The sequence below is a fragment of the Eublepharis macularius genome, chromosome 9 (genome assembly GCF_028583425.1).
Source record: "Eublepharis macularius isolate TG4126 chromosome 9, MPM_Emac_v1.0, whole genome shotgun sequence".
Taxonomy (NCBI): domain Eukaryota; kingdom Metazoa; phylum Chordata; class Lepidosauria; order Squamata; family Eublepharidae; genus Eublepharis; species Eublepharis macularius.
The window spans coordinates 95,265,819-95,289,020 of NC_072798.1; the positions used below are offsets into that span (position 1 = coordinate 95,265,819).

The 23,202-nt window shown below is 41.7% G+C and overlaps 1 protein-coding gene across 1 annotated transcript in view; it reads right to left on the reverse strand.

Annotated features, from left to right (window-relative positions):
* Nucleotides 1–8,881: 8,881 nt before the first annotated feature.
* The window catches only part of PRKAR2B (protein kinase cAMP-dependent type II regulatory subunit beta), a 69,527-nt gene continuing 55,206 nt past the window's right edge, over nucleotides 8,882–23,202 (reverse strand). Inside the window, exons 5-11 of the mRNA XM_054989313.1 lie at nucleotides 21,995–22,101; nucleotides 21,084–21,237; nucleotides 20,584–20,685; nucleotides 18,005–18,079; nucleotides 12,964–13,029; nucleotides 12,664–12,802; nucleotides 8,882–10,901 (exon numbers count right to left, since the gene is read on the reverse strand). Coding sequence (XP_054845288.1) covers nucleotides 10,768–10,901; nucleotides 12,664–12,802; nucleotides 12,964–13,029; nucleotides 18,005–18,079; nucleotides 20,584–20,685; nucleotides 21,084–21,237; nucleotides 21,995–22,101 — 777 coding nt within the window. The 3' untranslated portion in view covers nucleotides 8,882–10,767. The remainder of the gene's footprint in view (nucleotides 10,902–12,663; nucleotides 12,803–12,963; nucleotides 13,030–18,004; nucleotides 18,080–20,583; nucleotides 20,686–21,083; nucleotides 21,238–21,994; nucleotides 22,102–23,202) is intronic.

The following is a 23,202-nucleotide window of genomic DNA, read 5'->3' on the forward strand; positions in this document are numbered from 1 at the left end:
TAGATTACAGAGTGTAAGTACAGTCAATTTCAAAACATAAAAATGAATGTGTTACCAAGAGTGATGTTTTTGTTGCAAACTATCCCAACTGTAAAAGACAAAAAGCACTTTGATAAATGGCAAAGGAAAATAACAGAGTTTGTGTGGGCGGGAAAAAGCCAAGAGTTAAGATGAAAGTATTATGCGATGCAAAAGAAAGGGGCGGATTGCAACTACCAAATTTGAGACTGTATCATGAAGCGATATGTTTAACATGGTTAAGAGACTGGGTAAATTTATCTAATTACAAGTTTGGAGGGTCATAATTTGTTTGGTTGGCATGCATGCTTATGTTATGAGAAATATAAAATGGTATGTTTCAGCACCACTTTGTAAGGAGAAATGTTTTTTTGGTTTGGCAAAAATACAAAAAATATATAGAGGAGAAAAGGCCTATGTGGATTGTGCTGGCAGAGGTGATAAAACCACATACAGACTACCAAGGAGAAGACTGGATAACATATAAGGAATTATTGTTGATAGAAAGACACATTGTAAAAATTAAGAAAGAAGATCTACCTTTTAAATATGGTTACAATACCGACAAATTAAAGATTTATTTGAAGTAGATAAAAGAAAAGTAGGTTTCAGAACTAGAAATTCAGAGTTAGAAGAACTTTTACTTGGAGAGGGAACAAACATAATTTCTAAGCTTTATAAATTGTTATTGAAATGCTACACAGAAGATGAAACGGTTAAATGGGCATTAAATTTTAATAAAGAGATTACAATGGAGGCATGGGAATACTTGTGGGAAAATACTATGAAAATACTAGTGTTAATTTAAAAGAGAATGGATGTAAGATGATGTATAGATGATATTTAACACCGAAAAAATTAGCAAGTATGAGTAACGCTATGTCAAACAAATGCTGGAAATGTAAAAAACACGAAGGCTCTTTCTATCTCATGTGGTGGACTTGTGATAAAGCGAAGCAATTTTGGTCTAAGATATATGCGGAAATGTTGATAATTATGAAAGGTAATTTATCAAAATGCCCTGAGGTGTTTCTGTTAGGGCTTAATATGGAAAAAGTCAATGTACTGGACAGGACATTATTGTATTACATGTTGGTGGCAGCAAGATTATTATATGCGCAATACTGGAAGCAAGAGGAGATACCAGAAATTGAGGATTGGATACAGAAACTGTTGTACATGGTGGAGATGGACAAATTGACAAGAAAATTGAAAGAACAAAGCTCAAATGAATTTTTAAAGGACTGGGAAAAATTTAAAGAGTATTTGGAAAATAAGTGGGATGTAAAAGGACAACTGTGGTCTATGGATAGTTATTAATGTGTATATGATAATAGAACTAGAAACTATGTAAGAACTTTACCTTTGAAAACTGGGATATTAAAATAGAAGGAAATGTTAAGATTTAAAAAGGTTTTAGTGCTGTTGGGGGTCTAGGGTAAAAGGGGGAGGGAGGGTGGGAAATGTGTATTTTAATTGATAAATGTAAGACAATTAGTACTTGGAACTTGAAAAAGAAATGGATGTAATATGTAATTTGTGAAATGTATGTTAACCTACCCAATAACATTTCTTTATAAAAAAAAATTCAAAGCATTTCAATAAACAATGTAATGGGGTATATAAATACAGAATTGCAAAGCTTTAGAAATAGCAGGAATCTAATACAGTAAAAGAAATGCTAAGCAGAGCATAAGCAATTATAAGTCTGACATATTAACATATAAACTAGCCAGTAGGATCCTACTTACAGCAACAGACAGTACAGATTAGTAGTCTATAGTCTCTATCCCCTTCACTTATGCATCTTTTTGAGACCATCTCCTTGCAGTACAGTCCTGCTACCTGAATAATTGTTTTGCATCATTTGTGGAAAGCTAGGAGAGTGGGACCTTTCCTGAGCTCTTTAGGTAGGCCATTCATAGGATGGAGGCCACCCCAAAGAATGTACATGTATGGGCATCTGTTGATTTTGCCATTACACAAGATGACACCTGCAGAAGACCCTGTTCAGATGAGCGAAGGTGCCATGGTGGAACATAGGGAGACAGGCTGGCCTATGGATATACTAGACCAAGGCTGTGAAGAGATTTGTATGCAATAGCCAATACCGTGAATTGAACCTGGTAGCTGATTGGTAGTGGAGTGATTGCAGAATGGGAATAATATTCATGCTCCTCTTAGCTCGAAAATAAGTGAGCTGTACATCGACTAGAGTTTCCGAGTTAACTTAGAGGGGAGACCTATGTAAAGAGCTTTACAGTAGATGTCTTGATGTTAGCATAGCTTGGATCCAAGTGGCCAGATCCGCCATGTTGGGGTGGGGAGCATCTTCCAGGCTAGACTGAGGTTGTAGAAAGTATTTTTTGCAGTATCACACTTACTGATCAATTCTAGCTCAGCAATAATCACACTCAGGTGTCACTTTGACTTTTTTTGGAGAAACATTGTGACTTTCAGATCAGCAATGTATTCCAGTTGAGAGACTGGCATAATGCAAATACCATACAAAAGCCCAGATCAGCATCCACAGACCCAGGGCTCTGCAGAAAGCACCTACTCCCTGTTCTGGATGTGCCATTTACACTCTGGCAATTTATTTAGAAAGTGCAGCAGGTGCATTGTGGGGGTGGTCCTGCTAGATGGAGCCTAAACTGACATTAATCAGGGAAGTGTTTTGGGGGCTGTACTGGGCAGGTAAATGAAAACATCAGCTCTATATGTACAGCTGGGAAAAAGGTAAACTGCAAAGTATATATTAAGAAAGGAGTTGAAAATAAAGCATCTGCTATCATTTCTTTATATAAATATACAGAATACTATGTACAGTTCTGGCCATGCCTTCTCAAAGAGAATATTGAAAACTAGGTGGTGTACAGAAAAGGGCAAGCGAAATCACCAAAGATATGGAATTACATAAAGATGGGGTTATTTCTAGTTCAAGAAAAATTACATGACTAAAGAGGGGCATGATACAGAGGCCCTAAAATTATGAATCGGAGAAAGTGGGCTTTCCCCCTCTCGATAATATGAACTACAATTTGAAATCACCCAGTGCGGTTATAGGCAGTAAATTCAGGTCAGATGAAAGAGTACTTCCTTCATTTTTAAAAAATCTATCGTTATGAACAAAGAAGCAAACCTAACATTTTAAGCTTGACATACTACTAATTATTCCTAATCACACTTTGTAGAAAAGGAAAAAAATTACAACATCTACTATTGTCTATCGGCTTTGCATATGTTGAACTATTTGGTTCCAAACATCAATATTTTGAAGGCTTTACTTTTTACAGATGTTTTATGGGAAGAGCTCATGCTGCTGCAGTAGCTGTTTGTTGGAGTCATGTGGGCAGAGGGCCAACTTTGAAGACCTTTCCCACTTCAGCAACCTGGCTGCAAAAGCAGCAATGATCAGGCGAGAATGGTGTGGGCCAAAAACATACTTCTAGAAGAGGTGAAATTACTTCAGCAGCATTGGGGGAAAGTTCTCTCAGTGCTAAGATAATGGCAGATGAGGCCCTTACTGAAATATTGATTTGGAGTTTTTCAAAAAGGTCATTATACCCTGAAGCTAGATGGCTGAACTCAGGGCTGGCGCCAGGGTTTCTGGCGCCTGAGGCTGGGGGCAGCTTCGGGTCTGCTCCTGCTCCTTCATGCGTGCAAAGCGCACATGCGCACCCAGACTGCAGGGCGGCGGGCAGCTGGGTGGGAGGGCTGCCCGCTCAGAGTGCCCCACACTGCCGCCGCTGGTGTGCGCTCCCAGCCAGGTATGGTGGGTGGCTGGGGAGGTGTGCGTGTGCGTCCTCCCAGCCTTCCTGCTCTGTTGCGCTGCACGCCACCCCGGATGCCTGCTGCGCCTGGCCCATGGCTGCTGCTTCTGGCTGGGGGTGCATGCTGGCGACAGCGAGGGAGGGCTGGGAGGCTGCAGTAGCTGCGGGCCAGGCATGACAGTCGGCCAGGGGTGGCTTCCTATCCTTCCTCCTCAGCCGCCAGCACGCTGCTGCTGCCAGCTCTGTAGCGTGCACCCTCACCCCTGGCGCCCCCTCCGGCACCGCAGCGCTGGAGGCGGTTGCCAGACCTGCCTCAAGGAATGAATGAACTGGTAGAGCTGTCAACATTTGGTTTCTGTAGACATCTAAAAGAAAGGAATGAGCTGTTTCACAGATAGCTTCAGATGCTGATCCTTAGAGCTCTCTTCAGGTAAGTTTCAGATCATACATTAAACATGAGTTTGAGTTTGAGTTTCTCCCAATCAAACTAAAGTTTGGCACACATATAAAGAGACCCTAAGCTTCATTGAAGTTAATGGGATTTGGGGCACGAACATCAGATTTGCTGAATAAGAACAACAACACTAATCCTACTATAGCCATATTGGCAACGACTCACTTCTTATCCTCGCGTAGGTGCACTGCCAACGACTCTGGCCTTGATGCCACTACAAAGTGGCTGTTTGCCGCCGGGCAGAGGCCTGCCAAATTGACGGCCTAAACACTCCTCCCCGCGCATCCCCTCAGCGCCCTCCTGCTCTGGCCTCCAGGCTGCTGCGAAGTGCCTGCTTGCCGCCGGGAGTGGGCCCATCAAATCAGTTTGCTACAGCGCGTTGTATTTTTTCATACAATGGGCCTTGTTGCTAGTTCTAGAATAAAGGACTCAACAGTTGACAAGATTTTAAAAAATGTTTTTTAAAAAAATCATCAGTTCAAATGTTTTGTCAACCAGAGCAATAATTTCCAGCAGAGGGAGCGCCAGCGTTGCATTCCATCTCTAAATCCATTTACAATGACACTTGTATGAATAAATTTCACAAAACCCAAGATCTGATTCTGCTTCAACATCCAGACTAACAAATGTGTGAAACGTTTGATGCAATCTGACAATGCAATCCACAAATTCATGACACATTCCGTATTCAAAATTATTTATTAATTTTGTACATTGTAAATCTTCACAATTTATAGGTACCATAGAAAAGTGGCATCAGTAAAAAGACCATTAAAGATTCAAGAAGGGTGGTGGCACAAAATCTACGGTGGGGGGGGGGAATCACAAAACAAAGAATATTTCTTTATTTCAGTTTTTTTGTTTAAATCCTGCTTTACTTAAAGGCAGGTTACAATGCCTCTAGAACAAAACATGGAAAATAAAATACACATATACATATCAAAATAACTTCTAAAGCCCACTAAACACAGCAGTTACTTTATCTGTGCACTCTCTTGCAGTCAATTATTTAACCCAGGCCAACCCCTGGTTTGGGTTATAACTAATTTCCCTTGGGCCATTTTATACAGCAACCACATAGGAAGTTGAACATTGGCCTATCAAATCCAGTATTTACTATTCTGACAGTAACTCACCAAAATCTCAAGAGGAGCATTTTCTCGGTTTTTCTGCTTGAGATCTCTTTAATTGGAGATGCCAGACACTTAATTTGGGACCTTTCCCTAGCCAGCCAATAATATGCTCTGTCACTGGACTATGTCTCTCCAGTTTAACATCATCATTTGGATTACTTAAACTCTCAGCTCTGTTAGCATGTACCTGAAAGATTGAACCATCTAAAGAAGGAAGGCTTTGATTCTCAAAAGGTTACACCCTGAAAATCCTGTTGGTCTCTAAGGTGCTACTGGATTCAAATCCTGCTGTACCATCTTTGTGTCCCTAATCTCCCACCAGCATTTCAGTGTGTTTTAGACAAATTGGGCATATGCAGGTCTAAACAGCTTGATTAGCCCAGCCCAGCCCAGCCCTCAATTTCAGGAGCAAAGTTTCAGCAGATTGGCATGGAATCTGCATAAGCAGGTTAAATGTTACAGCCAGTGTAAGGTGCTGGAGGGGACTGGGACATTAACACAGTCCTGGGGCAAACTGAGTCAAGCGGCCCTACAATGCCTGTTTGGCTTGGGTGTGGGCCTCTCGGCCCAGCTTGTTCCTGGCCACCAGCAGCTCTCTAGGTCTGCAGCGTACCAACCAGGAACTTTACCAGTAAGTTAAAGGGCTGGTCTATCCTTGATAAAGTGGTTCGGCGAGTTGAGCATACATAGCCAGTGGCGATATGCACTCCTGCTTCCCAAAACAGACGACACACTTTTAGCTATATGAAGCATTAACTTAAAAAAAAACGTTCCCTTTTTTACACATGGAGGTTTGCAAAATGTAAAACAGAATCCGATTAGCAGTATTCACGCAGAACCAGGATGCTCCCGGGCTGCTTTCCCCTATTCCCTATTCATGTTGTCAAGGTGCATGGACTTTTATTATGGAACAATGGTATCCTATGAAGCAACACACCTTCATAGCTAAGTGAGGGTATGAACAAGATCACTCTTGTCAAAGAGTATCTGTTGGGAGACAGCTGAAAGCTACAAAACTTGTAATTTGGCAGATGTCCCTTTTGGTCACACACACAGACCAGCTGACTTCTCACCAAACAAAGACATATCGCCTTCCATACATGCAACTTTAAGGACATGATATTAGGAGGGAAAGTAACACAGGAAAGCATACAATGAAAAATGGGTTTATACATTCTCCAAGGTGCAAAGAGAGGGCTTTTTTCAGCTGGAACGCGGTGGAACGGAGTTCTGGGACCTCCGGAAAATGGACACATGGCTGGTGGCCCCGCCCCCTGATCTCCATACAGAGGGGAGTTGAGATTGCTAGAGCGGCGCGGAGGGCAATCTAAACTCCGCTCTGTCTGGAGATCAGGAGGCAGGGCCACCAGCCATGTGACCATTTTTTCTGAGGGCAACCCACTGAGTTCCAACACCTCTTTTCCCAGAAAAAAGCCCTGGCAAAGAGTATTGCTCTATAAACTTTTTAGTGCAACTCTCAGGAGAAACACACTTCAGTGACTGACCAGCTGATACTCTGTGAAGAAAAAAATGTTCATAGGGGTTTTTTTTAAGTATTATTGTTTTAACTATGAAAACCTCATTGTTAGTTTTTTTCCACACATTTAAGTACTCCACTGTTCTACTTTAAAGTAGTTGAGTTCACCAATAGAAAATACTGGATTAGGTATGCTCTTACGTGATGAACCTTCTCATAAATTCAGTAAATGACAGTAAATTAGTCAAATTTAAAGTATCTTGAAACATCTCCTCTGTTTACATAGCAGCAACAATATGGGAAAGAGGAGGAACAGCCCAAATCAGCGGGGGGGGGGTGTTAAGTGTGCCACAAAAGTTGGCCATCTACTGCCATTCAGTGCTCTCTGTAACATCGTGCAGGGTGCCTGCCTTCATGGTTGGTTGTGGTTTTGCAAAAGCCTTATTTCAAATCCTCCTCTCCTGTCTATGGCAGCTCCAGACCTTCAGTGCTCCTGCCACTTTACATCTCTGGCACAGGCTGGCCATCCACACGCCAAACCACAAAACACATATACTGAGAAACTTAAGCTAGTCTACGTTTCCAACTGAACTAAGCATTCACCTTTCAGTCTCAGTATAGGTGAATAGATACATGAGACATCCGAGCTTCACTAATCAAACATCACCTGTTTGGCTGGTGAGCAAGGGAGGCCTTGATTCCAGTGCCCCATCAGTCTTGTTAAGGTAGGTAACTCTGTTGGTTTGCAGTAGAAAAGTAAGATTCGAGCCCAGTAGCACCTTAAAGATCAACAAGATTGCCAAGGGACTACTGACTCTCAAAAGCTTATATCCCGGAAATTTTCTTGGTCTTTAAGGTGCTACTGGACCCGAATCTTGCTCTAGTATTGTTAAGCTGATGGTGAGGATCATCCATTAGCCACTGTACACATAACACCAGAACACAGTTCACAGGTGCTGGACACAGGGACTCTTTCCTCCCTGCGGCAGTCTTTTGCAATGGTACAGGCTTGATCTATACCAAGGGCACTGTTTCCCTTTGCAAAATTCCCTCATGTTTACCAGATGATCACCTCTTGCTAATGGGGAAGACGAAGCTGAATCCGGGGCAGCACAATTCTCAAACCTCCTCATGAACAGAAGCAACCCTAAAGTGAATTACGTTATGCCAACTGCTCGTGTCTATATACACATTACAGCTGTAATATACATTACAATCAGTGGTGCAATTTTACAGAAAAATTAATGGTGTTTAATCCACTTGTACTGGCTCAATACACTTTAAAATATAGTGTCAAATAGTACAGTGAGTGTATATGCACAAGAAATTTTAAACATACAACAATAAGATTTGTATTCGGCTTTGGAGACCACTGTCAAATGTGGAATTGACAAAGTATTTTTTCTAAACAACATCAAACTGACATATAATATTTAACTGTAACTCAGTGAAGGTCACAGAAACCATGAGTCAGGATCCAAAGACTTACTTTAGGTGTGCCCAATAATTTGGGAATGTTCAGTAGAATTCCACCATCAACCCCACGATCTTCAGGGCAGACTTTCACATGACATCAAACTTTTTTTTTAATGTCCCTTTATTTTCAAAGGTTTGCCATTTGATAGGGGAGGGGCTGTTCAAGAATCAAATCCAGAAGTCCCTTCAGCATGTGAAATTAGTTACATATTTCTCTGAATTCAGGCCCAGGGAGCTTGCTCCAAAAGTCTCTCTCTCATACAGAATAGAATCACTTTTTCAATCAAAAACCAAAGGAACTTTATCAGAAGGATTATATAAAAATGTTGATGCATTTATCATTTATATCATAAACTCATGATATAAATGATGTAATACCAATAATACTATGGTTGTTGTGGGTTTTCCGGGCTGTATTGCCGTGGTCTTGGCATTGTAGTTCCTGACGTTTCGCCAGCAGCTGTGGCTGGCATCTTCAGAGGTGTAGCACCAAAAGACAGAGATCTCTCAGTGTCACCAATAATACTGTTGTATAATAACAGCCTTACACTGTAATTTTATACCTTCAGGCCTACCAATCACAAACTCTTAGATATTTCATTACACTAACATTCATACGCATTAATCGTTCAAGAGAGAAGGAATAATCCTGTCTGCTGAAACTGAAATATTTTATGTCGCAGGAAGTCTTTAAAATGCTAAACGCTGACATTTCTATTCCTGAAATCCTCCCCAAGGAAGGCAACGCTCTGTTCCAAAACTGAAGTGCTCTCCTCCTGAAGATTCTGGATTAACACCAGTTAAATTTTGGCAAGAGAGGTCCATTTTCAGTGGTCAAAAATAAAATCCAGATGGTGTGGCTACTATGCACACTTTTCCTCTGCAGCCCATGTACATCCATAGTGCACGACTTCCGCTGGTCTTTCCGGTGTGTCAGAAGCCAGCACCATCTAATAATAAGGGGTGGGCAACGAATTGCATGGCGGGATTAGACCTGGCTTTAACTGGAGTGGTATAAGTCACCATTTGCATCACTGCAGCCAAAATGAGCACGGGGACCATGTTAATTCACTCGGTGTAAAACTAGGGGAAACTGTTTATCAAAATAGGATAAAACTATTTTTTTAAAAAATGGTAAAAAAAGAATAGAAAAAAAATCACGTGAGACATAGGCACCCCAAACTTAAGTAATTCCATCTTTCTCTGAAATAGCACCCCCAAAAAGTAATCCTAGATTAGACCAGAATAGGTGATTTTGAAGACAATACGAATTATATGGAAGCATAGGATGTGACAAAGGCCTGTCTAAAGTTACTTTTCTTTGAATCCTTCTAACCAATGAGCATCTGAAATAAGTTTAAGAAACCAAAACACAAAACATACAAAAAATGTAGGGCTTTTTAAAAAGTATTGCAAAAAATATGAACTTTTCACTTTTCATAAAACATTATGGTACCTTTTTTACAGACATAAATGGAATCTGATGTCTTATTAAGCAGAATTTATAAACAAAACTGGAAAGGTTAAGATTAGATTGGTCATAAAGTTTACTAAGAATACAAGGCCATGAAGACGTTTGATGTCATGAGGAATTTTTCAATACAACTTTTAAATCATACGTATTCCAGCAGCCAGAAAACTAAGTATATCCTTTATAATGGGGTGAACTGACAATTTCATATTTATTTGAAAATACAAACAAAACCACGATCTTATTTATATCATAGTGACAAACAATCCATCAGTTTTTACCTCCAGTAATTTTTTTTACAATAACCCATGGCTACTTTATCAAATATGGACTTCTTCTATCAACATACAGACTGCAGCTCAAAGTACTGAGATAGTCATATGATGTAGGGCCCACTTTCTGAAAGCAAGCAGTCCCTGTAACATACCACCAAACTAAGACAAGAGGGAAATTCAGGAATGGCCTTTTTGTAGGCTGAAAAGACTCATGGTCCAGGGAGGGAAAATAAGACACCCCAGAGTATACACACTATTTGCATTGCAGCCATGGACTTAATTAAAAACAAATGGATTATAAAAATACCTGATTTTAAGAGGTTTTTTAAAGAGGCTGCTGAGGGATGGTAATCCTAAAACTGTTTCCGCACTGTAATTCCCACTGAATTCCAGTAAGGCCAACAGGACTGATTGTGAGGACAGTGCCTAAAAACTGAGAGGTGGGTGGAACTCTTCCTGCAAGACCAGGCCAAAGGTAAGATGCCGCCTCTACTCCGTTTAATGAGCCATCTTAATCAATGTGTAGAAAAGGCAAAAAAAAAGTTTTTAAAAAAATCTAAAGAAACCCAATCCCCTGTAAAATCACAGAAAAAAAATGCTTAGCATCTACAGGAAGATAGACACATTTTCAGTGGACTAACCACTACCGTGCTATTTCTCGAAACAGGTCTTGTGGCTTCGTACTTTAGTTCATGCGCTGGGATCAGAAATGTCCATGTTTGTTCCGAACAGAGCAACTAGTTGTTCTTCATAATTCGCAATGTTCCTTTTCATAATTTCCATACAAGGTCCCAAAAGCCTTTCAAATGCTTGTACGTCCATAACTTTTTTTTATATAAGAGAGAATGAAAGAAAGAACGTCAGTTAAAATTCTGGGTCAGGGAGATGTCTGACATTTCTTGTGCTTATGCATAGTTTGGGATTGTTTTTGTCAGTTTTTAGGTCCTGATAAGATTATTATAAAGAGTTGGCACCAAGCTCTCATGTGCACAGTACGTTCACGAACAAGATCTTTCCCGACGTTTCCTTCGCAGAGCAGTCTCCCTCCAAGCCAATACTAAGGGGCTGCAGGATCCAAAATAATAAACTATAGTATTTACTTCATTTATCTCCTGCCTTTCTCTCATTGGGGATCCAAAGCAGCTTACATCATTCTCTTCATTTCAATTTTATCCTCACAACGACACTGTGAGGTAGGTTAGGCTGAGAGTGTGTGACTGGCCCAAGGCAACTCTGCAAGCTCTCGAGGCAGAGCAGGGATTCGAACCTGGGTCTCCCAGATCCTACTCTGACACACTGACAACTATAGCACGCTAGCTCTCAATATATTCTCCAAAGCTTTGAATACTAAACAGATCTGCTTTTAAAATATAAGCATTGTTTTCTCTAATGTGTTGATTTGTATAATAATTTTTAAAAAATAAAAATACAAAATCTCTCATTGTTCTTCTGGCTCGTTCACATTCTTTCATGTTAGTTTGAATAATTTATCTTTCATTGTCGTCATATGGTTTTCTTAGCAGAAATGGTGGTGGAGGAGAGTGCCCTCGAGTCTAGCTGACTTATGGTGACCCCCTGGTGGGGTTTTCACTGCAAGAGACTAACAGAGGTGGCTTGCCATTGCTTGCCTCTGCTGTCCTGGTCTTCCTTGGAGGTCTCCCATCCAATTACTAACCAAGGCTGACCCTGCTTAGCTTCTGAGATCTGACAAGATCAGGCTCACCTGGGCTATCCAGGTCAGGACAGCAGAAACAGTACATCTAAGTAAAAAGCATATACTGATAAATGTTCAAGTTATTTCTCTTGTCAGTGTACTCTTTGGGAAACACATCAACCCTCGAAGTCTGTGATCAGTCAAAATATAAATGGTCTGAATCAACAAAACACCTTTATAATTTCTGGTCACTGAAAGAACATGTTTCTGGAGAACATCCAGCGGTAGTACAGCTTCTCAAGAATTGGTTGAAAAGGGTTGTGTGCTATTTTTATTTATTTATAATATTTATACCTTGCTTTTTCTCCCAGCCAATGGGATTCAAAGCAGCTCAATATCACATTCCTCTGATTTACCATATTCTCCTCATGACAATAATTCTGGGAGGTGGATGGGGCAGACAGAGCTAAGCTGTGACTGACCCCAAGGTAACCTAGCTGGCTTCAAGCAGAGGAGTGGGGAATCAAACCTGGCTCTCCACAGATTACAGAATCCTGCTGCTCTTAACCACTGCATCAAACTGGCTCTCAGATGATGAAGATGAAGAAGAGTTGGTTTTATATCCCATCCTTTACAAACCAAAGGAGTCTTGGAGCAGCTTACAATCACCTTCCCTTCTTCTCCCCACAACATATTGTGGGTGGGTGGGCTGAGAGAGTTCTGAGAGAGCAGTGACTGACCCAAGGTCACCCAGCTGGCCTCAACTGGATGCCGCAAGTTCTAACCTACATATTTCACAGAATGCTGCTAAGGGAATTAAATAAGACTTTACAAGGCAACCCGTCAAGCGGAATGTGTGGTACCAACAGAAACTGTGTCATCCTTAACGAGTGAACAAAGCAAATACCGAAATAAATACAATTTAGCATTACCTAAACACTTGACTGTGCCAAGTGCAAATGCTGAGGCAGCTCGAGGTTTGTTAGTTACAAGAGCAAGTTCACCGAAATACTGTCCTCTTGTGTACCGAGCAATTTCAACAGCTTCATTTTCATCCACATCCTGTTTACCCTGAAGTGACAGGTAGAGAAGAAAGCACACACTGGCATTTACTAAATGCAGGTTTCACAGCCAAACTAACGTTCAGCGCGCTACAATGAACAAAAGGGGTAATTAAAAATGCATACATCCTCTTTCCCACGTTAAAAACAAACATTCAAAAACATTCATACCTTTCTTTTCATTGTAATCTGTACTTCTCCAGATTCAACAATAAAGAAACAGTGGGCCATGTCTCCCTGTTTAAAAAAATATATACAGATTATGTTATTTATCATCAACAAAAAAGCACAATATATAACCAAACTGCTGACTAAGAATTCATCCTTCTAGTGGCTTGCTGATGTTTTGACAATCTGTCAATACCCAACAAAGATATTAAGAGTTGATCAATTCAGATATTCATCCTGGAGATAAATTTGTAAGTGTGGCAGCCACATCAACTTCCCGCTGTGCAAACAAGCAAAACATCCGTGCCAGGCATCTATGTATACAAGGGTAGACATGCTACACAGTACGGCCGGGCCCTTCCACCCTTTCAGGAAAGCAAATGGGTCCTATGGATTCATTCCTCTAACAGTAGAGAGTTCCTATATTACCATGGTCAGTATCACAGATTTCAGGGATCCAGCCATGATTTTAAAAATGAGGCAAATAAACAAACAGGCACATATCCAAACCATGGGCTATACCCAATCACACGTTAAGAGTTTCCAGAAGACAGAATGGGCAAAGGCCTTCGGAAAATGTGGCCTTGTGACTCAGTGATGTTTTACCTATTATATCACATCCCAAGTTACACAAAAGTACTGCTCTAGAAAGAAAACTGATGAGAACAGTTTGAGACTACCTCTTTCCTTTCCTCATAAACAAATGAGCAGCTCCCACATCCTGTATAATAAAAATAAGAAGACTCAGCAGCTTGCTAGGTCTGTTCTCAGTGACATTTTGAACCTGTAATATGTAATTCAGCTGTAATTTTCTTCAGGCAATCTTCAAATGTTAATTTGGGAAGAAGTGGAAGTTATCTGAACTGGGGAGGTGGGGGGGAACAGCCTGAACTTATTCCAGAAGATTCCTCTTTGAGAATGGTGGAAATAAATCATGTACTAACAGTAAAATCCTCTCTGGTGTTACAAAAAGTTAAACAGGCATGGAATGAATGAAAAGAAGCAGCACCTTTTCTACACATTTGCTTGCTAACCATTCTCAAGGAAGATGCCAAGAAAAAGATAGTTTACTTTGTCCATCCTGTTCAGAACAATAAAAGACGCCTTCTCCAATGGCAACAGAGATGACACAGAACAGCTGTCGTAGCTACAGACTGTAAGTCTTATAATATCCATGAAACTTGATAAGATATACTAAAGCAAAAAAACAACACCCCCCTCCCCGAAACAATCCTCGTAAGCAGTAGCTTGGGACACAGCACAGGCCTGCAACTTATCAGAAAAAATTGTTCAAAAGCCAGCTGCTGAGACATATTCACATAATACAGGAAGAAGATTTTTCTCAGAGGAAGTGGCAATTAATACAGTGCCACGTTAATACAGAAGGCTAGAAGAGACATGAGAGGCAAAGTAGGAGCTTGTCTTCTGGGGGAATACAATAAATAGAAGCTAGTATTATCCTTGTTTCTGGTTTTTTAAAAACAGTCTAATAAGACTGCGGGTTATCAACCACACATTTCATGCAATATGTTAAAAGGGGCAAACCCACTCATTCACTCCAATCCAAAAACTGAAGTAATGCCATTTTATTTCATTGTTGGGTCCCTATTTGGATAGGAGAAAGGTGGACTTATTCCATCCATCCATCCAACCAGAATCATCAATACATATACATTCAGAATCTCAAGAGGGCATCCCCCTCCACTTTTTCCCAACCATAATATAAGCAAGGGGGGAGAGGGGGTACAAACTGATGTTATCACTGTGACTTCACATATGAGGGGGGCAGGTGGTTATATACCCCCTGCCCCCGGTGGGAGACCAGTAGGAAGGCGTTTCTAGAGAATCTAAGACTGGCCTCAACCATATGCCTGGCGGAACATCTCTGTCTTACAGGCTCGCTGAAAGAATATAAGATCTTGGCAGGCCTGGATGTCCTCTGACAGAGAGTTCCACCAGGTTGGGACCAGGACTCAAAAGGCCCTAGCTGGGTCGAAGCCAGCCGAGCCTCCCTGGGGCTAGGGAATACCAGTAGACGTTTACTTGCCGATCTAAGCACTCCCCAGGGTATATACGGGGAGAGGTGGTCCCTCAGGTATGCTGGTCCCCGTCTGTTAAGGGCTTTAAAGATTAAAACCAAAACCTTGAAGCTGATCTGGAACTCCATGGGGAGCCAGTGCAGCAGCTGCACGATCGGAGTAATATGTGCCCTGTATGGAGTACCCATCAGGATACGCATTCTGGTCCCACTGTAATTTCTGGGTCAGATCCGGGGGAAGCCCTGCGTAGAGCGAGTTATAGTAATCTAATCTGGAGGTGACCATTGCATAGATCACTGTAGTTAGGTTGTGGGCTGACAGGTAGGGCGCAAGCTGCCTGGCCTGCTGAAGATGCAAGAACGCAGACCAGGCTACTGCCACGACACGACCCTCCATTGGAAGAGTCCAGCATCACTCCAAGGCTCCTGACTGATGAAACGGGCCCAAGTGGTGCTCCATCAAAGGTCAGGAGCTGGATTCCCAGACCCAGCAGCCCATGGCTCAAGTTTTTTTTTTAAATTTTTTAATTAATGCATCACATATTATTACATTTCAATACAATCACAGTTCTCCTATGATACATCTTTTACCCCTTTTGTAACCCTCCCCCCCACATGGTGGCCATCCTATAACTACAAATTAAATTTTTAGCCATGAGCACATTTTTTCCAATTTTCCAAATATAGTTGTATTGGCTTCTCCATTATATACCCATTGAAAATATGCAGTCCATTTCTCTTTTATCTCCTCCATTTTTCCATCCCATGCCTTATCTTTTTTTAAACATTCCAACATATCTGATTGAATATATTCATACAAGTAATCATTCCATCTTTCTAAGGTCCATTTTAACTTCTCCTTCCAACCGTATGCAATCACTGCATGTGCAGCTAGTAACATTGCTTTGAAAATATCCTGGTTTTGTTTCTCAATTCTAATGTTTCCCAATACACCCATGAATAATAGATCTACATCTATATTAAGGTTGACCTTACATACCAATGCTATTTTCCCCCGTACCTTTTCCCAAAAATCTATAACCTTTGGACACTCCCACCATAAGTGGGAGTACCACCCTTCTTTTGCATTGCAATGCCAGCAGTTAGGTTTCATCCCTTTAAACATGTATGCCAATTGGGCAGGAGTTCTATACCACTTCATGATTATCTTTCTTTCAAGTTCTCTATACTTTTCTAGCTTAATTGCCTTCAAATTCACCATTAACTTATTAACCTCCTCAGAAGTTATTTGTTTTTCTTTATTCCATTTATTTTTTAAAGTTCTAAACATAAACTCCTTATCCCTCACCAATTCAAGGTAGATTTTCCCTGCCAGCCCTTTCTTAATTTCATCCACATATAATGCGTGTTCTATATTGTTGTCTTCCCTTTTAATAGCTTCTTTATATTTATCTTGTTTAATTAAATGGTATAACCCCCTTAAATTTAGCCAATATCTTTCCCCCAATTTTTGATTCAATTCCTGAAGTGGTAACAAATCCCCTTGACCATTATACATATCCTTCACTCTAGTTATACCTTCCGCCTTAAGATCTTCCCAAAATTTCGGGTTCATCTCCTTCTCCCAGATATACTTAAGTGGAGTCCATTTTGAGTTCTGTGGCATCATAGCCGTTTTCCACCTCTTCCAAGCAATCAAGGCTATTTTTCTTGGGCCCTTTGCTTGCCTTATCTCCTTTTGCAGATATCTAGTATAAATACCATAGCTACCTGCTCCCTTATTGATTGCAGATTCAAATCTTGCCCACTTGTCCCCTTTCCTCCATTCTAGCTCCATCAATGCTTTCAACTGGAATGCATCATAATAGGCTTGCAGATGTGGGAGTCCCCATCCTAAATCATCTTGGGGCAGCCCATGGCTCAAGTAAAGGATCACTGTCTTTGCCAGGTTCAGCTTCAGCCGGCTCTGCTTCACCCAGCCAGACATGGCCTCTAAAGCTCTCACAAAGACACCAGGGGCAGAGCCAGGCCGGCCATCCATCAACAGATACAACTGGATGTCATCTGCATATTGGTGACAACCCAGACCGAAACTTCGCACCAACTGGGCGAGGGGACGCATTTAAAGACTGAACAACAAAGGGGAGAGTATTGCCCCCTGTGGGACGCCACACACCAGCAGTTGGCATGCAAATAACCTCTCCCTAAGAGCCACCCTCTGTCCCTGACCATGGAGAAAAGAGACAAGCCAATAAATAAACAGATGCTAAGGTTCAAATTATTTTTTGCCTTTATCTTCTGGAATTTTCAGTTCAAGTCAACTTTATGAATCCATATCCACAACCGTTTTTTAATACTATATATACACTAAATTGTCTATTTTGGGAGATTTTACATCACTTGCAGATAGAGTCCTAGAGTTGAAAGGGACCTTCTAGGTTATCTAGTCCAACTCCTCACTACATGCCAGGAAATCTAAAGCTACAGCATTCCTGACAAATGGCTATGCAGCCTCTGCCTGATGTCTCCAGAGACAGGGAGACCGCTGCTCCAACAGCTCGTTCCGTTGTAGAACTGTTCTCTCTGTTAGGTTGTTTCTCCTAATATCCAACCGAAATTAACATGCCTGTAACACAAACCCATTCGATCAAGTCTCGCCCACTGGAGTGGCAGAGAATGAGTCTTTGCCGTCTTCTATGAGACAGCCCTTCAGGTATTTAAAGGGCGTAGTCTTCTTTAGGCTAAACGTTCCTAGTTCTTACTCTGCTCCTATTAATGAACCAAATCAGCCTTCTTTGCAACCACATCACATTGCCAATTCCTGTTCGGCTTGCGGTCAATCCGTCCTGAAATCCTCTTCACATGTAGTACGCCAAATGAGGTAGTGCTCATTCAGTACCTGTGCCTTTGATTCTTTTTTGCCTAAATGTAGAACTTTGCACTGTCTCCGCTGAATTTCATTTTGTTAATTTCAGCTCAGCTTTCCAACCTATCAAGAGAAAACAGTTAAATGTACAGAATAAATTACAAATGTGAACAGCGTACCTGAGCAATGATTTGTTCTCCGTCTTTGTATACTTTGGTGTCTATCACATCCACCACTTTCAATCGTTCAGAAAGCTTTAATGAAAAGGGAAGGCAGATTATGCTGACATACATGTTGGAAGAGAAACAACTCAGCATGTTTGGACACTGCAAGGGGGGGGGGTGTATTTTGTCTTTTACTAGAACCAGACTCTGTAACGGTGTATTTGCGTGATACTTCTCTTCGTCTGAACTGGAAGCTTCTATCTGACTCCTCCTCCTCCTCTTTTTATGTCCTTTTGTTCTCTCTCTCCTTCTGGTCTTGCAAGAAGCAAGACGCTTTCTGCAGAGGGCTCCTGTGGAATCGTGCCAGGAGGCATACCCATGCTATCACTCACATGCAGCTGGATTAGCTAGCCACTTGTGATAGGAAATAGTGTTATTTAGATGAGGTTCTTATTTTTCTTCTGCTACTACAAGAATGCCGATGAATGTGAATTAGTTTCAATAAAAGTAAGTTTTATCTGTTGCAATATACTGGCTTGAAGAGAGTTTCAACACACGATTCCAGGCTTGTGCAACTTTTATCAGTCCTACATTTCACAATGAAAGTGGACAAACGTGTGCTTACAACATCCCTATCCTCCCACCAAGAATCACTGCCTGAGGATTTCTACCTGTGTTCTAACACCATTGCTTTTCTTCTACTGATGTATTTATCAATAACCTGTCCTGCACCAGAATCTGAATATATGTATCAGTATACTGGCCACAGCTATATTTTTTCAAGTTTAACTGAACCTCACAACAGATTTAGCAGTAATTCTAGAATGCATGGACCTTAAGCATATTCCACAACATTTGCAAGCTTCCATGAGACGTTGTAAAACAACATACTAGTTTTTATATTTATCAGTTCAAAATAAATCTCACCATGTTTATGTACTAGATTCAAAATACACTTGTCCTCCCATTTAGAAATTTAATTTCTAGGGATACCCAATCCTGTTAAGCTTATGAGGCACTTCTGAAATTTTGAGAATGGGTAGTAGGCACCACAACAACATGGCTTCCACAGAGGGAAGGACCAATTACAAAATGTTGGGAAGTTCCACAAAATGTTAGGAGGTGCCAAGCCAAGCTACCATCTTATCAAAGCTGTGATTTCCAAATGGATGCTCTTTACAGACACAAAGATAATTCCTCCTGGGAACTTCTGAAACACCGTGCACTGCAATGAGGCTGGAAGGAAGCCAAGATTGGCTCTATGGTTTGGTGAGGAAACAAGCGAGCACCAGAAAACACACTCACAGGTGCCATGGTCCTCATGGACACGAAACTGAGGTAGATCCAGAAGAGTCAGCCATGTTAGTCTGTAGTTGCAAAATAGTAAAGAGTCCAGTAGGACCTTTAAGACTAACTTTATTGTAGCATAAGCTTTTGAGAACTGATGCATCTGATGAAGAGAGCTGTGGTTCTCAAAAGCTTATGCTACAATAAAGTTGGTTAGTCTTAAAGGTGCTTCTGGACTCTTTACTATTTTACAAAATTGAAGATCACTGTTCTATGGATTAAGAGCAGGGGACTGAAAGCTGAAGAACAGGGCAAATTCATACACCCTAATCAGGGGTCATTTCCTAGAAAAAGAACTGCAGGAACTCATTAGCATATGCCACATCCCCTGACATCACCGGAAGTGTGTCAGAAGGCACCATCCACCCCTCAGGCCCCTTTCCCCCAAAATCTCCAGCTATTTCCTTAAAGAAGAATGAACTCAAAGCAGCTTGCCCTCCTCTGGAGAGCCAGCCCTGCTTGCTTGCACGCATGCACTCACTCTCTCTCACAAGTCACAAATGAAAATAAAGCAGCAGAATGAATTCAAAGCAGCTTACCCTCCTCTGGAGGCCAGCCTCACCCAGCTTGCACGCATGCACGAACACACGCACACACTCACTCATTTTCTCTCTCTCTCCTCCTCTCTCACGAGTCACAAATGAAAATAAAGCATCAGAGCAGAATGAATTCAAAGCAGCTTACGTTCCTTTGGAGCCCAACCCCTCAGCTTGCACTCACTCATTTTCTCTCTCTCTCTCTCTCCCGAGTCACAAATGAAAATAAAGCAGCAGAGCCTGCTGCTAAAGATGAGGACAGCCAGGAGGAAAACAAATCACGTGGGTAGGGCCAAAACCCACGTGACCTCTTTTCAGATCTACCAGAACGCCGGGCTCCTCTGCTTCTGACGAACAGAACTGTGATTCCCGATAGCTTATGCTACAGTAAAGTTGGTTACTCTTAAAGGTGCTACTGGACTCTTTACTATTATACACTCTAATATGCATTTTAAAAGGCATCCACAGTGACAAAATAGGGATGGTGATTCGCAAGAGACATGAAAATGGCAACTGCTTTTGTATATAAGGACCAATGGTACATATGACCATGCCATTATCGGTTGTAAATACGTACACAGCATTACTCAGAACTTCAAATTTGATAACAAGGCTTTGAAACATATTTATCCACTGCACCCTCCAAAAGGTTTAGGCTAAAAGGAAGTAAAACAACACTACTAAAATTACCGAGATAATAAGAAAGCTTACTTCTAAAGATTTAAGAAAGGGCAATGACTCAATAAAATTTTCGTACATTCTCCTCTTTTTGGCATTATTTTTCACAATGATTCTCCGAAACGTTACTCTGTCCTATAAGAAAAATAAACCTATATTTTAAACAATAATATAAAAAATACACAAAAAGTTAAAAATGATTATTTGTACAGTGATTTACTACATGGAAACTGAGTGCGCTTTCATATGGATGTGAAAGAAAGCTAGTGGGATACAATGTATTGCTTTAATTTTTAAGTTACATTATTTTAAATATGAAGGGAGCAACTACTCAACTCACTCACCGACATTTCCATTCCACATGGTCCACCTTGACCTCAGCAATCAGACACAGTAAAACTCCTGCTGATGTTAATACAACTGGAGCATGCTATTTGACTGCGGTCATTTTAGGTCTCCATAAAGCACACCTGACCAAATCAGTTGCTCTGAGCTGCCTGGATAAGGCAGGCTATGGACATTATAAAACTTACCAAACCCCACACAGCACCAGGAGAGGTAGCAATGATTGTAGCTGCTCTGGATGTATTGTACATTAAAGCTAATTCACCAAAGCTGCCACGGTTATCATAGGTGCCAACACACCTTCCAACACCATCAGATTTCACATAGATATCGTATGTCCCTCTGCAAAAAAAGACAAAGATTGTGTAAACCCACATTTAAAAGCTGTTAAGTTAGAATGAAAAAAAACCACCTTGGTATCAATACTTTGACTACCCTTTGATTTTTTTTGGTTTGCATTCAACTTCAAATTTTTCTGTTAAGAGAGTCTTTAGTCCTTCCACTCTACCATGCAGAAACGTGTCAGAGAGATATGCAAAAGTTCATCTACAAAGTTGCCACAGTAAAGCAGGGATCTAGATTCCATGTCAAGAGATTGAGTGAGCTCAAAAAATAGCTTTCTGGCAACAGGGGCGGCGCCAGGGTTTATGGCGCCCACAGCTGCCCCAACATGCGCGTGCACCCCCACCTCCCCGGACTGTGTGATGACATCACTGCGTACGATAGCATCATGCAGCAAGCCAGCCCCATTGGCCGGTGGGTGGTTGGGATGGCGCACTGAGGCTGCCCGCGCTCCCAGTCAGGCATGGCAGGTGGCTGGGGAGGTTCCGCACACCACCCTGAACGCCTGCTGTGCCTGGCCCACAGCTGCTGCGCCCAGCTGGGGGCGTGTGTTGGTGGCAGCGGCGAGGAGCTGGCCGGCTGCAGCAGCTGCAGGCCAGGCACGCCAGCTCTGTGGTGCATGCCTCTGCCCCCTGGTACCCCCTCTGGCGCCCCCATGCTCGAGGCGGGGGCCAGCCCTGCCCCAATGGGCGCGCCGGCCCTGTCTGGCAACCCCAGCTCCCCTGCACCATATTACTAAAGTATGTAAATAACTTACCGATCAATTACATAGAAGTTGTCGCCATCATCACCTTGATCAATAACATGCTCCCCTCCTTCAACCAGCTTTTCAAACATGGCATCTAACACCTGAGACATCTGCTCCTGTTAATTGAGAATACGGTTAGTTCCTCTCTTTCAAAGGCCTTGTCTCTATGAGATTTAACTCTTCTTCAAGCCAAAAGAGGAGGTTTATTTGGAAATTTACAACACATGCTGAAAAGGCAGTTTATTTCTATTGCAAACTTTAAGCTTTAAAAAATAAGATTATTTCTTTAACAGTGTATGCAGCTCCAGTAGATGCTGCATTTTAAAAAATTTAGATGTGTGGTAATGTAATAAATACAGTGGTCTGGAAAGTACAAAATATCTAGAACTAAAATATCCATATCTGAACAAATGAGCTGTGACTCATGAAAGCGCATACCCTACCACAAATTTTGTTAGTCTTATAGGTGCTACTGGATTCTTGCTCCTTTCTAAAATATCCAGAGTACTGCAAAGTTTAAGAACCTCTGCAGTAGACCAAACATTTGATGGATTTGATATCTATAGCTAATAGAGTGGGATTCATGACACTATATGCATGCAGGGCAGGGCTTTTATTCTGGGGAAAGAGGTGGTGGAACTCAGTGGTGGAACTCAAGATCGCACAATGATGTCACTTTGGGTCAGCTGGAACAAGGGGGGAGTTTTTTAAAGTTTAAATCATCCTCAGTGAAAATGGTCACATGGCCGATGCCCCCCCCCTTATCTCCAGACAGAGGGGAGTTTAGACTGCTCTCCGCGCCGCCGAGCGGCACGGAGGGCAGTCTAAACTTCCCTCTGTCTGGAGATCGGGGGGGGGGCACAGGCCATGTGACCATTTTTAAGAGGTGCCGGAACACAGTTCCACCGCGTTCTCACTGAAAAAAAGCCCTGATGCAGGGTAAGAGGAGCTTTATTTCCAAGGCAAGAGGGGCGCATCATCTCTCACTGCCAATAAAAACCCTGGCTGCATGCATGCCCATCTCCCATGCATGCCCATCTCCTTTTAAGGGAGAAGCAGCCATTACGTACAATGAGTGTTTAGAGGAAAGGAGGTGCTCCTCTGCGACTGGAAGAGTTTCAGCGACCCGTTAATGTATCAGTCAAGCCCCAAAAGCATGGCAGCTATATCTTGAAATAAGGCACACAAGATAAACTAATTCATAATTTTGTTTGTTT